The following is a 14,436-nucleotide window of genomic DNA, read 5'->3' as shown; positions in this document are numbered from 1 at the left end:
TATTTTTAATGGTGTTACTGATTTTCCCACACTTTCCTTCTGATCATAGTAATTATATTGTAAGCTAATTGGATGCACATTGCCTGCCATTGACAGTTGCAGAAAATTGCTTTCTAAACAAATCCAGTGGGACATAATGAAAACCATAACAAGCCAAAATGCCTGAGCCCATTTATGTGTTCTTTTGTTCTCCAGACTCCTGCGCCCCGGACCAAATGTGTGACTATGTCCCCCCTCAGCAGTCAAGAGACAGGAGGGCCTCCACCACCGATGTGGACATTGACATGGCCTTTGTCATGGACAGCTCCGAGACCACCCACCCCACCGTCTTCACTGAGATGAAACGCTACGTTGCACACATCGTAGAGCAGCTGGAAGTCTCGTCGGACCCCGTGGCATCCATCCACCACGCCCGTGTGGCCGTAATCCAGCATGCACCCTATGAGTTCCTGCGCAACAGCAGCGGCTCACCCATCCTTGTGGATGTGGGCCTAACTGACCACCGCTCGGCCCAGGACATCCGCAACTTCCTGCTTGAGAAGACGCCCCAACTGGAGGGTGGGCGGGCGCTGGCAGTGGCCATCGAGCACACAGTGGAGCAGGTGTTTGAGAAAGCACCCCACCAGCGAGACCTCAAGGTTCTGATGTTGTTTGTGACAGGCCCCGTGGAGCAGGATGAGGAGCGGCTGGTTGCTGTGGCCACCGAGGCCAAGTGTAAGGGCTATTTCTTGGTCATCTTGGGTGTGGGCGAGAAGCTGGGTGCTGGGGACACCCGCGTGCTGACGCGCATGGCCAGCGAGCCGTCCGACGTCTTCTTCAAGAGGCTGACCAGCACCACGCACTTCTACGACAAGCACATTCAGAACTTTGGCCGACTGCTGCCCAAGTATCTCAGCAGTGAGTGCATTATTTTACACTGTTGCTGTCTATTGAGTATCTGTTTGATTTATGTTAATCTTGTATTCACTGAAAACAGGTTTTTCATAGACAAAGCAAATTCAATAATTAGATTGAATGCACATACTTGTGGACACATTGATTGTCGTTCTGGTTTTAATTGTGGAAACCACTTACAAGCACCTTTAATGGCCTTTTTGTCAGGTTGATACTGTATGTGAACATTGTCCTTTTCCTCTTGTGTCTGCAGTTGAGAACATTTTCTACATGTCCCCTGAAGTCTCCAAAAACTGTCACTGGTACCAGAGTGACCAGCCATTCCCCAAGTTCCCCTTCCCCAAGTCACACCACAGCCAAGCGTGAGTATTCAGATCATGTTTATCACGTGTATAGTTACTAAATTGTTTATCATGTTTGTCATGTAAATCGCTATATAGATAACTTTATGTATTGGTAGAATCCTATATAACATGTGTCAATAATCCACTCTGCGTAGGAAACATCAAAAACACGAAAAACACCAGGCAGTCCATCCAAGAAAGCACAACGGTACATTAAATAAAAATGACATAGCAGGGTTTACCACCAGTTCAATAAATCAATACCAGTCATGTTTTGTCTCCCGTGGTGGTTCAAAGACTAATCATTTGTGAATATGTATGTTTTTATGCCTGTATGTGTGTATGTTATGTGTGTGTGTGTTTTATGTCTGCGTGTGTGTCAATATGTTTTATCCCTAGACCAAGACTCAGACGAGTTGCACGTAGCCAACGTCACTTCCAGCAGCCTGACCCTGCGCTGGGCCAGCCCGGACCCCAAGCACATGGCCTACTTTAAGGTGGTGGTGACACGCCTGCGTGACAACACACTGGTGTTGAGGAGAAATGTGACGGGCACGGAGCTCACTGTTGGTGGCCTGGAGAGCGCCCAGACATATCACGTCGTGGTGACCACACACACTGCCCAAGGCCACGTTGCGGCCACCCACAAAGGCACTATTACCACCAGTAAGTCCATGATACACACCACAACGATTGTTTGGTCTGCTTAGGTTTTACCCGTTTTCCCCCAGCAATGGTAATGTCAACCTGAAAATCATCGTTAATGACAGTTTTGCCTGAGCAATTGACAGAAATGTGTATACTGTACAGTAGGCCTATATCGGCATAATAAAATATCTAAATTATTGTTGTTGTGATAATGAAATTAGTATTGTGTTTCATGTTGTGGAACATCCAAGCAATGATAAAGGTGGTTTTCCTGTTTTGGAAAACCATCTTTCTTTCTTTCATATATTTTATTGGAATGTTTTTTGTGTGCAAGGCAAAACAAAACATGCCACCTGGTGGCAGACTAGCCACACAACATCCATCAATATCTGTATAACTGAATCCACTGACCATTATTATGTAATATCTGATTGGACAGAAGCAGCAGCAGAGCATAAGGTCACTGCCCCCATGGAGGTGACAGGTATCATGGCCACTACACCACTGGACAAACCAGAGATTGGTGAGTGACACCTGTGTGTGTGTGTGTGTGTGTGTGTGTGTGTGTGTGTGTGTGTGTGTGTGTGTGTGTGTGTGTGTGTGTGTGTGTGTGTGTGTGTGTGTGTGTGTTTGGTTTTACTATCCTTGTAGGGACCGAAGTCCTCACAAGGACAGTAAAACAAGGAAAATTTGGACAAGTGGGGACATTTCGCTGGTCCCCACAAGGAAAAAAGGCTATTTTAGGCTTAAGGGTTAGGTTTAGGGTTAGGGTTTAGGGATTAGGTTTAGGATTAGGGGTTTGGGGCTAGGGTTTAGGGAAAATCAATTGTTTGGTCCCCAAAAGGACAGTAGAACAAATGTGTGGCGAGGGTTGGCATGTGTGAGCGAGGGTTGGCATGATTCAAACCATGTTTTCTTCAAACAATTAGCAGATTTATTAGGCACTGAGGCTAATTTGAATTGGCCCATTGGAACATTCCATTTGAACTCAAAAAGAGCCAGCTTCTACTTTTGAAAAGCCGCCCCTTGGTTTGCCTGGTTCAGAGATTGCCTTTGATTCTAGCTAATGGTCTCTAATGGGATTCATTGTGTTTGCATTTGCATTGGCAGCATTGTTGTTACTCCAATAACTCCAACAGTATGGTTCAGAATCACTCTTCAACACACAAAAGCTTTTCACACATAATGCACAATGATTTTCAAGTTAAAAGCCCACTCGTATATAATTTATTCAAATAAAAAAAACATGGGTGTAAATATCACAGAGTGTGCCTTTAAAAAATGTGCCTTTTTAATCTATATTCAGAAGGGGCCGACTGGCCATCATGCTAAATGGGCTGGTAAATTTTTAGCCCAGTTGGCCCATCTAACTTTTTAGCACAAAATGCTCCTTATCTGGTTAATAATGGGGGCCTCAAGGAAAAATACATCTGGTCACAGTCCGCCCTTGCTAGAAGAAACCAACCCTACCGTTACACTTGTTTACACTGAGTTGCACTGGGATTGGAATGCAATCATGGTTACATTAAGACATTGTTGAGTCATGATCGCTAGCAGTAGCCACAGCAGACATTTTGGAATGGCACGTCGCGTTGAACAAGAAAGGAGCTGATTGGCTGACACTGCCATTCCAAAATGGCTGCCGTGGCTACTGCTAGCTAGCTAGCTAGCATGAGGACGACAAGGGCAGTTTTCTGCCCCAGATAGTAAGTGATGCTGCCAAAAATATTGGGCATGGAGGAAATTATTACTTAATAAACAACTGAACTGTTCACTGAAATACAATCTCCAAACTATTATTATAGCTCCTGTAGCTATTACAGTGAGAGACAGAAAACTTATTTGTGGAAAATAACTCCATTGATGAAGATGTATTGCTCACATGTTGAGCCTTGGAGTGAGGCCACTGCACGCTCTCCCTTATGGTGGGAATAGCTAAGAGATTAGTTAATCTCCTGAACCAGCGAATCAGGGAGTTTTCGAGGGGGGCTGCCTCTGAGATTCGGAGAACTCTGAGAACTCACAAACATAACTACTATAGTTGTCATAGTGACTGCTCATTGTTTTTTATCATATACAGTTGAAGTCAGAAGTTTACATACACCTTAGCCAAATACATTTAAACTCAGTTTTTCACAATTCCTGCATTTAATCTGAGTAAAAAATCCCTGTTTTAGGTCAGTTAGGATCACCACTTTATTTTTAGAATGTGAAATGTCAGAATAATAGTAGAAAGAATGATTTATTTCAGCTTCAATTTATTTCATCACATTCCCAGTGGGTCAGAAGTTTACATACACTCAATTAGTATTTGGTAGCATTGCCTTTTGGTCTTGTTTTGCATGCTATAGCTAACGAGCTCGCAGACCCATGCTCTCTTAACTATAACCTTGGAATGGCGTGCAAAGACTCTCAGGCTAAGTGGTTCTTTGACAGAAAGAATGCCATCTGTACCCAGTTCTGGTATGGTGGTTGTGAAGGCAATGTCAACAGGTTCGAGACTGAGGCCCAGTGCTTTAAAAGCTGCGTGAGGTCAGGTGAGTGATCCTTGTTGCCAGGTTTCCCGAAAGCTTGCCGAGGCTGTTTGCACCTGTCTGGTCTTATTTGACTAACTAGCTAAGTAGCCAATAATAGATCGTCATTCGCTTGATAACAGTTGTCATAAACAGCCCTGATAGCTAATGTCATGATACAGGATGCAATTTAGGTTACCTGGTTAGCTGGCTGATAAGCTAACCATGTTAAGTGTGCATATTGTTACCTATCATGACTGTATATGACATCTATTACATCACAGTATAAAAACAGCTCTATGACGGAGCATACAATTAAAGTGTTAAGGATGTTGTAGATCAGTTTGTAAAAGGTCGTTGCTTGAGTTTAGAAAGTCTTGTTTTTTCCCTTTTTGACAGCAGAGCCTCAGCAACAAGTGGAGCAGCAGCCCGAGACTGAGATCCTTCCAGCTATTGGTAAATTACCCTATTGGTAACACTTTCTATGAAGTCCCTATGCATAATGCATTATACAGCATTATACAGGGCAGTGCACAGACCTTTTGGGGGGCATGTGCTCAAACCAAAAAAAAGGACAACCCCCAAAAAAAGATTCTCAACTGCGGTCAGACTCATCGTTGAGCGATTATTACAAGAAGAGGGGAAAGCAGCGCAATCTGATGAGTAAAGTATTTTGCTAAACTATTCTGAACTGGAATAAATGATGCACTTATTTACAGCAGCACAATTCCAGTCAAAATAGAAGATTGTAAGAAATAATGTAGCCTACCATTACTATATCAATTTGTTGCCGCTATCATGTATCCCAGTGTTTTTCAAACTTTTTGACCCTCAACCCCGAAAAAGGAGTGGTACAAAATGTGTGACCCCCGCACACTCGAACATGCGCGCACAATCGCTGCGCAAATGTAACCTTGCCATTACAGACATAAATGGTGATGCATTTTACACCTGCATTTGGAGATGAAAATCATTCATGTTAGCAGACAACATCAGCTAGGGATATGTCATGTCACTTCTCTGGAGTCTAGAGCAAGCAAAATCATACTGCCGACTTGTAGCGGAGGTTGCGGGATCGGAGGGAAAGCATGTTCTGTCTGCACCACACCATGACTTTGGAGGGCAGCCTGTCTGCAGAGTGCTCGTTGCAGGCCGGGTAGCTCTGTTCTTCCTCACAAATATCATTATAAATTTGCCAGAATATGTTACATCTTCATCTTATAATACTTAATTATGGCAGTGCGATGTTACAGCTGCTTATCATTAGACATATTGCCAGTAGCCACCCAAATTAGGCCTATCTGAAATATGAAAATTAGGTAACACTCGATACGCTGCATCATAACATGTTATGACGCAGTCATAACCATGTCTTAATGTCATAACAGCTGACATAACGAGTCATAATATGGTCATAACACTGTCATGACATATATTTAGACCTGCCATCATGGCCGGTATGTACTTCCAAAAAAGTACTAAATAAAAGTTTACAAGCAACAGGTCGTAAGTCTACAGCAGCTCAATACATTGGAGGTGCTAAAGAGGAATGTTTCAGTTGCATGTAACTTGTTATTTAGACTTTTTTTGGAAGTACGTACCAGCTGTGACGGCAGTAAATGACTATAGTTACTAATCGACACATCATATTTGTTGAGTTACGAACATATTTTGACATTATTAACCTTGAAAAGCTGGTGAATTGCTCTGCTCTGCTTATAAGCCACTATAAAGTCACCTTTGATTGCTCCAGGGGGCCCACATTGATTTTGTGTCACTCATATAGAGATATCATATGAACATGGCATAAGTCATGGCAAAATGTGTAGAATTGCAAAAAACGTGCTTTTAAACACAAAAGTTACTCACTACCCCATGGCAAAATTTGTATGAGACCAAATCTCGCTTAAATCCTACAGTATATATAAAATAATATATGGAATTTAGCTGATGCGTTTATAATGCAGAAATATTGATGTGCTGCTCATAATGCTGTACGATCCTGGAGGGAAAAGTGTGTTACATTTATGAAGCACTATGTTGCTGTACATTATAAGTGATTATGGTTATACTTATAATATATTAGGAGTACTGATATACATAATTATCAGTCATTGTGTGTCTATAACTGTGATTATAATGCATTATTACTCTATCTTAGTGCATTATGAGTACATGTATAATGCATTATACATATGCGCTTCATAGAAAGTGTTGCCTATTCTCAGGCTACGGTGGAAAAAACCTGTGTCACATATAATGCTGTTCAATACGTCATCCAAATGCTTTGTGAGACAGCTGACATTGAAGTCACTTCCTCCTCAAGCAACATGTCTAGGTTTCAGGCAGGAAACCATCTCAACTCAAGCATGATTTCAATTCAGTCCTCTTGCCCAGTGCTGTGGAAAACTCTGATACAAAATCTACACTGTAGCAGGTTAATTTCCTCTGTGTTCACTCTACAAACAATGAGCCCCTTTGTGTCTGGCAAAGAGTTCATATTATGATCTATAGTACTGTAAACTATATCCAAGATCTTGAGTTTGAAGAAGGAATGGCTTGTGGTAGGGAGTGCCTTCTCTCAAGTTGTTGATCATATTCACCATATTCATCTCTATTATGTTGCAATTTATTTCCTATTGGATCAACTGATGCAGTTGATTCCCGTGTGTCACACATTCATTGACCTGCCTATGCTCTCCTCCCTCACAGCGGCCTTGACAGGAGTGGAAATTTGTCAGCTCCCCAAAGAGGAAGGCACCTGCGCAAAGTTTGTTCTCCAGTGGCACTACGACCCCCTTAGCAAGAACTGCACACGCTTCTGGTACGGAGGCTGTGGCGGCAACCAGAATCGCTTCGAAACTCACGAGGAGTGTGAGAAGGCCTGTGGAAAAGCAGGTGGGTCTCACTAGTCATCATATCTGTTTCTGTGTGTGTGTGTGTTTGTGTCTCTATGTCTGTCTATCATGCCAGTGCTTGACCATCTATCTGTCCATTCATTCATCTAGTCTGTCTATTTGTACAAGCATTATATCATGTCACCGGTGTCTGCCTGTTTGCCAGTCCGTCTATTTGTCGATATGTCCATCTATTTAATCATTGGTCTGTATATTTATATAGCAATCTAGCTGTTCCGTTGTTACCCATCTGCTTTTAGTCAGATACGTTTATTGGGACTTAACTAAGCATGACAGGTTGCCAACAGTGGAACATAAACGGTTTTGCTTCCATATGGGTGGGTAAACAGAGGATAATGTACAGTAGTACACACCTTATCAGAGGTAGATGTTCCATCTGTCAATCCATCATCTAAAGTGTATTTCTCAGGGACAGACATGTTATTGCAAATATTGTGTATGTGTAAATAAATGCTCAGTGGAGTTTTCCTTCAATCTTGTCCTGAGGGCAGCTCTGCCTCGAGGGCAGAAGGCATGGGATTGGTTGGATGAAAGCCGTGCAAACAGCGGGCGGCGCTCACAGCGACGAGTGAGAATAAAAGGAAAGAGAAGAAAAGGCTCCCTAGGTGGTAGGTTGGTGGTAGAACGCGGGCGTAACAAAGTTACTTTGTATATGAGTTGCCATATTGAAAGTTGCTCTTTGGAATCTTACCACAACCCCTAACCTTAACCAATAACATTTATTTTCAAAACTTAACCCAACCCCTAACCCTAACCATAGCCAATTGGGATTACTTGTCACATTTCATGCCTAACCTTAACCAAACACATGTGTTTCTGCCGTTGAGGCAGACCTGCCCTCAGAACAAGATAAATTAAATGCAGGTAGAATTGTTTTTGTTTAAAAATCATATCTGTCTTCTTTCCTGCTTTTCACCGACAGCACCTGTCAATCAAGGAGTCATTGCCGCAATAAAAACGTAGGAGGACATTGATTCATTCTCAACATATACCTCTACTGAGGAGATTCTGAGGAAAATCAACAAAAATGGCCAAAGAGAAGCTATACCAAAGGAGAGGTGGCTGCACTGGATTCCACAAACAGCATTTGATCAAAATAAGTATTGAAGCAGTCTATATCACAAAAAGAAAGAAAGCAAATCAATTTGCTGCAGGATTTTTCCTACTGGTGCTACATAGTGTTTTTTTCTTTTTTTTTCTCTGGTTGAGTTGCGGAGTACATCCAGTGTTTGTAATGTAACATTTCCCGGAACAGTTACAGAATATGTTTTTCATTAAAAAGTTAAACTCATAATTTTATTAAGTAATGTGTATGAATATCTTGGGACATAGATTATCAATAAATCCTTATTTACATACGCACATGCACATACACTCACAGGTCCACAATGACTTTGAAAGAGTCATCATACTTTTATATTACTTCTCTATATCCCCCAATACAGACTTTCATCACCATGCAGATGTTTACACAAGTCCAATCTAGCAGTGTGTATATAATGACATTTAAACCAATTTCTCAGCATGGAAAGGAATTCATCATGTAATGTAAATGCACTTCTGGAACCACTGCCTCAAACACACATGTTCCAGTTTTTGAATATGGAATGTACTTATCAAGCTGTTAGTGTTTTTTTTGTTTTGTTTTACTTAACTTTGTGTTTCATCTGGGAACGGGGGAAATAAACATTTATTAGACTTTCTAATAAACTTGAGCATTGGATTTCTTCTTTATGACTCAGTTTGAGAGCAAAGCTCTTTAACAGTACTGACTGGTCCCTGGAGACTGTGAAATGTTAGACTGACCAAAAAAGAGAGAGGACAAAAGTCAAAAAACGAAGACCTAACAGAGTGAGAGATCCTGTGTGTGTGTGAGTGTGTGTACGTGCGTGCGTGCGTGCTTCTGTGTGAGTGAGTGCGTGCATGTGTGTGATACTGACGCAACATAGGATCGTTTTTAGATAATTCATAAGAGGAGTGGGAAAAGGCCAAAGCAAAGCACTTACTGTCAAACAGAAGTCATTTGAGGCAAGGGATTGATCACCTAACCACTATTGAAATCCAGATGATATACTCTAGGTGAAATAGACCTACTAGGCACCATTTAAGTATTATGTTCCACTGTTGAAGATATAATTGCCATGGTATGATTGGCTTTATACTGTGCTCATTAAGTTGCTGCACTCATCTAAGTGATCAAATTCTTGTTAATTGTGACAAGCGAAAGTATTTCTCTGTGGTCTATTATACATTTTTATCACATCAACCTGTCTTGACTGGTCTCGCTAAGTAAGACTGGTACAGTAGACCATACTTTATTCTTCTGAGGCTAAACGGATGAGAAACACTGAACCTTGACTGTCACAGGCAGAGATAACGCTGGCCAAATAGTTTGCAGGGACCCTCTGTAAATGAGAATGTGTTCTCAGTCGACTTACTTGGTAAAATAAGGGTTAAATAAAAATAAATACAAATCTTTGTAACACTAAGGCTGCACTTTCATGCTGGCTGCCTGTGTAGAAATGGGTCAAGTCCAAGGAGCTCAAACTGTTCTGGGGATTGTGGAGGAGGAAAGGTGATTTATGAGTTTGGGCTTAGTAGTGTTAGAGAAGGGGTCCAGTGACCCCCCTAACTCAGCACAATAACTCCAGATGTTCTACCTCTGCAGTTGTTTTGATGGCCAAGATATGACTGTTCCCTTCACAAAAATCCTCCTTAAATACGCAAAACAATTATGCCCTGTCGCAAATGAGACATTTGGATCAGGGAATGAGGGGAAAGGCATCCAACTCCCGAACCTCTTTTTAATGTTGATCACTTTGGTAACTCAACAAGCAACAGTGTCACAACATTTTGACTGAACTTTCCGTGAATCTCTTTGGAAGAATTTATCAAAAGATTACTGGAAGGAGAAGTTTTTTTTTTTTGATTGGATCTTTCAGGACTGCCCATGTTTTAAATTTAAAAAAAATTGTCTTTAGACTAAGTACGTTATCAAATAGTAGAATTATAGTACTGTAATTGTTATACTTATACATGTAATCTGGATAAGCTTATAAATATGTAATAGTGTACACTTTCTGAGTAAGCCCTGTTGGCCATGTGGGACTATTGTACAGTACTTCAAGGAAAATGACCTCATGGCTGTGATCTATTTGCTGATGAGGGAGTGTTGAGACATCCCATGCTAAGTGTTCAGAGGCTTACTTGTCACAAAGCACTTATTAAAATACGTGCTTGGTGACTTTATGTAACCATTCCCTTAGCATGCATTCACTAGAGAACAGTCTCCACTCAAATTAGCTGCTGGCAATTAGAAGTGAGACATGGGGTGTACTCACTAGGGACCAAAAGGAATCAAATGGGCTGAAACTGGGAGAGACTAATGTGAATTTGTCTGCAAAACATTTTGCGACGGTGTGCACTAATGAATAGACCCATGGCATTCCCACCAAGTCTCTCAGATTGCGCTGCTGGAGCTGTTTATATGAGTGTGGCGTACCGTTATTTTATTCTTCAGAATGTTCAGGTTAGTTTTGTAAAGCAAAACAAAAACTGTTAGACTGTTCTCAACAGCTGTGTGTCTAATGACATGGAATCAAACACACACACACACACAAACCATTATGCACTCTGGCACATACAGACATACTGGATACAAGCCTCCTTCTGTTTTCCAGTTGGGTTTGCTCACGCAAGCTTTTTGTGCTTGCTCTGCATTCTGTTTGTAAAAGCATCCCCATCCCAAATAACCCATTTAATATCCACTGTTTGCATTGATCAATAGTTTAAGCTGTGATAAATAACCAGCATGTGTTCCAAGTGTTGCCTCTTATAGCTCATCCAAGAGAGGCTCACACAGCTTGACAAACACATGCACAGACTCCCAGTGCAGTTACGTGAACTTGATAAGCAGCGTGTGGATTTCACAGTGACAGATGCATTGTTTTGTGTTGTTTTCCCCAACATATTTTCCTGTGCTGCCACAGCTGAGCCCAAGCTAGCTAGCTCCTCCATGGTTCTCCAAGTGTTGTGTTTTGTCCTGAGAGAGGAGAACTCTGGCAGTGCAAACTGCTAAGTTGTCAGCCGTCCATGTAGAACAGAAACGAGGGCCACGCCAGACTGGCACCAACCATGTCAGAGTTTCCGTTGGGCATGATGAGTGACTAAGCGTTGTACTGCTATGCATTCAGCGTGGGCCAAAGAAAACGTCCCTCTCCTTGTCACTATGTGTTACGCACGCCTCTAGAAAGAGGGAACGCAACACCCTGCTACAACTTAACTCTCCATGGTGTGAAAAAGGTATGGAAGTGTAGGTGTGAGCAAGGATGACAAATAGGCAGAGAATACCGTTGACAGGGAATTTATTCCTTCACGCGGTAAGGTTGGGGAAAAGGGGCTGGACGGAACCAAAGCAAAGAAACTAAATATCAAAGCCCCCTCTCCTACCTTACCTGCCTACCCACTACTTACCTAACTAGCACCACCTGGTGCACTAACCAAAATACAGGGGATGGTCCGCCCAGGTCTTTCCTAGTGTGCATAGACAATAAATTACTATGGGTATATGTATGCCCACGGGCCTCTTGCCTAAGCACTCCCTAGGTGCCTTCCCCTTCCCCCCTGGGAACAAATGAAACAGAATATTCCAAATGATTTCACAACAAACTGAGAAAACAACTAACTCAGGACATTAAAGAAGCTCTCTCTCTCTGAGCAACAAACTAACACAGAACATAATAAGGTTTCTCAGCAACAACTAACTAAGTACATACCAAATGCTCTTTCTGAGAAACAACCAACATATATAACCCTCTGCCATCAACCTCCTCTCTCAGCAAATATCTCTCTGCAATCATCTCTCACTTTCAACAGAACACTGGCTTATATAGCGTTAGGTGGGGTTGTTAATTGGAGACAGCTGCGTCCTGACGAGGGGGCGGGGTCAGCTCTCCAATCAGCAATGGGGCCGACCAATCAGCTGCTTGGAGAACTTCAGGAAGCCATTACCTGAAACACAAACAACAACACAGAAACTGGGGAACGTAACACTATGCCACCACTGTCTACCGAATTATCTCCCTTTACTAAAAACATCCACCCTCAGCGCTATTAACCTCACTTTATCATGGTCTTGGTTTCCAGTTGACAATGTAAGTGACAGGGTTCACAGAGAACTGCGTTCAAAACCATAGAATTAGTCATTTTTCTGTCTACAACCACGGTCGCCTACTAGTTCTCCTTATTTCGAAAGGCAGGTGTGTGACTAACCTCAGTGTGGGGAGTTTTCATCATCATCCTGTCACAGAGTTCCGACAATTGGTCATTTCATTGCAATTCCAGCCATTATAAGTCATGGTAAATGTTGTGATTAATGTTCGTAGGGGACTAATGACACCAAGTAGGGTAACACTTTATTTGGATAGTCCATCTGTAGATGCTCTACAGCAGGGGTGTCAAACTCATTTCATGGAGGGCATGGTGTCTGCTGGTTTTTGTTTTTTCCTTTCAATTGAGACCTAGGTAACCAGGTGAGGGGAGTTCTCTACTAATCAGTGACCTTAATTCATCAGTCAAGTACAAGGGAGGAGCGAAAACCCACAGACACTCGGCCCTCCGTGGAAAGAGTTTGACATATGCTCTACAGACAATCAGTAATAACATGTCAACAGCATGTCTTTAGCCTTTCAGTAATATTTTAACAGTATATCCCATCACTTGCACAAATGTCAAGCCCATTTATAGATGATCTACAAACAATCAGGAGACTATCAGCAGCATCTTAACTGAAAATCAGTTACAATTTAACAGCATATGTGTTGTCATTCTAGTAACTGTCTGTATACAGTATATGCTTTGGGACTATCCAAATAAAGTGAAAAACAAGTTTTCAGCTGAGTTGACAGTCTACATACTATCTAGTTCACATTCAAATATCTATCAACTGGAGAGCATGTTCAGTGCATTCACTAACACCCCAGTAACCCTCTATAGATATGCATTGGGACAATCTAAATAAAGTGAAAGTCTCTTTAATTAAGGTAATATGCTCAACACATGCAAACGTGCAACTGTTGTTGGGATGAATGAAATTGACCAGGAAAATTATATCAAATCTCCCATTCCTCTCAAACATTTTAGAAAACACTGTTGCTCAACAATTCCCTGCCTTCCTGAAGAAAAATAATGTATACGAAATGCTCCAGTCTGACAAATCAGTACATTTCGGTGTTCCTCAAGGTTCCGTTCCAGGACCACTATTGTTTTCACTATATATGCTACCTCTTGGTGGTGTCAATCGGAAACACAATGTCAACTTTCACTGCTATTCACACTGCACACAGCTGTAGGTTTCGATGAAAGATGGTGAAACCTCGAAATTGCCTACCCTGGAAGCCTGTGTTTCAGACATAAATTTTAAACAGAGATGCTAGTTCTAGGTCCCAAGAAGCAAATAGATCTGCTGTCAGATCGGAAAATGAATCTTGATGGTTGTGCAGGCGTCTCAAATCAAACTGTGAAGGACCTCGGCGTTACTCTGTACCCTGATCTCTTCCATTCGACGAACATATAAATAATATTTAATGAGCAGGCTTTTTTCATCTTCTTAACATTGCAATATTCAGAAAATGCTTGTGAATATTTGATGCAGAAAAGCTAATCCATGCTTTTGTCACTTCAAGACTAGACTACTACAATGCTCTACTCTCCGGCTACCTGGATAAGGCAATAAATAAACTTCAGCTAGTGCTAAATACGGCTGCTAGAATCTTGATTAGAACACCAAAATTTGATCATATTACCCCAGTGCTAGCCTCCCTACACTGGCTCTCTGTTGAGGCTAGGGCTGATTTCAAGGTTTTACTGCTAACCTACAAAGCACCAATTTGGTTCATACCAACACATACAATATGGTCACAAGATGCAGGCCTCCTTCTTGTTCCAAGAATTTCTAAGCAAACAGCTGGAGGCAGGGCTTTCTCCTAAACAGCAAAGATTTTATGGAATGATCTGCCAATTTTTATTTTATTTTTTATTTTACCGTTATTTTACCAAGTAAGTTGACTGAGAACACATTCTCATTTACAGCAACGACCTAGGGAATAGTTTCAGGGGAGA

At 41.7% G+C, this 14,436-nt stretch overlaps 1 protein-coding gene across 2 annotated transcripts in view; it reads left to right on the top strand.

Annotated features, from left to right (window-relative positions):
* LOC115160623 (collagen alpha-3(VI) chain) overlaps positions 1 to 9,027 on the top strand; it is a 46,579-nt gene extending 37,552 nt beyond the window's left edge. The window contains exons 37-45 of one of the 2 annotated variants that reach the window (XM_029710828.1): positions 196 to 897; positions 1,148 to 1,256; positions 1,394 to 1,446; positions 1,638 to 1,904; positions 2,326 to 2,409; positions 4,802 to 4,855; positions 7,112 to 7,297; positions 7,809 to 7,925; positions 8,240 to 9,027. In XM_029710828.1, the coding sequence (XP_029566688.1) occupies positions 196 to 897; positions 1,148 to 1,256; positions 1,394 to 1,446; positions 1,638 to 1,904; positions 2,326 to 2,409; positions 4,802 to 4,855; positions 7,112 to 7,297; positions 7,809 to 7,925; positions 8,240 to 8,280 (1,613 nt within the window). In that variant the 3' untranslated portion in view covers positions 8,281 to 9,027. Of the gene's footprint in view, positions 1 to 195; positions 898 to 1,147; positions 1,257 to 1,393; positions 1,447 to 1,637; positions 1,905 to 2,325; positions 2,410 to 4,798; positions 4,856 to 7,111; positions 7,298 to 7,808; positions 7,926 to 8,239 lie in introns of both variants that reach the window. The other variant, XM_029710829.1, reaches the window with a different exon arrangement.
* Positions 9,028 to 14,436: the final 5,409 nt, after the last annotated feature.

The sequence above is a fragment of the Salmo trutta genome, chromosome 24 (genome assembly GCF_901001165.1).
Source record: "Salmo trutta chromosome 24, fSalTru1.1, whole genome shotgun sequence".
Taxonomy (NCBI): Eukaryota; Metazoa; Chordata; class Actinopteri; order Salmoniformes; family Salmonidae; genus Salmo; species Salmo trutta.
This window is presented reverse-complemented; position numbering and strand designations above follow the sequence as displayed.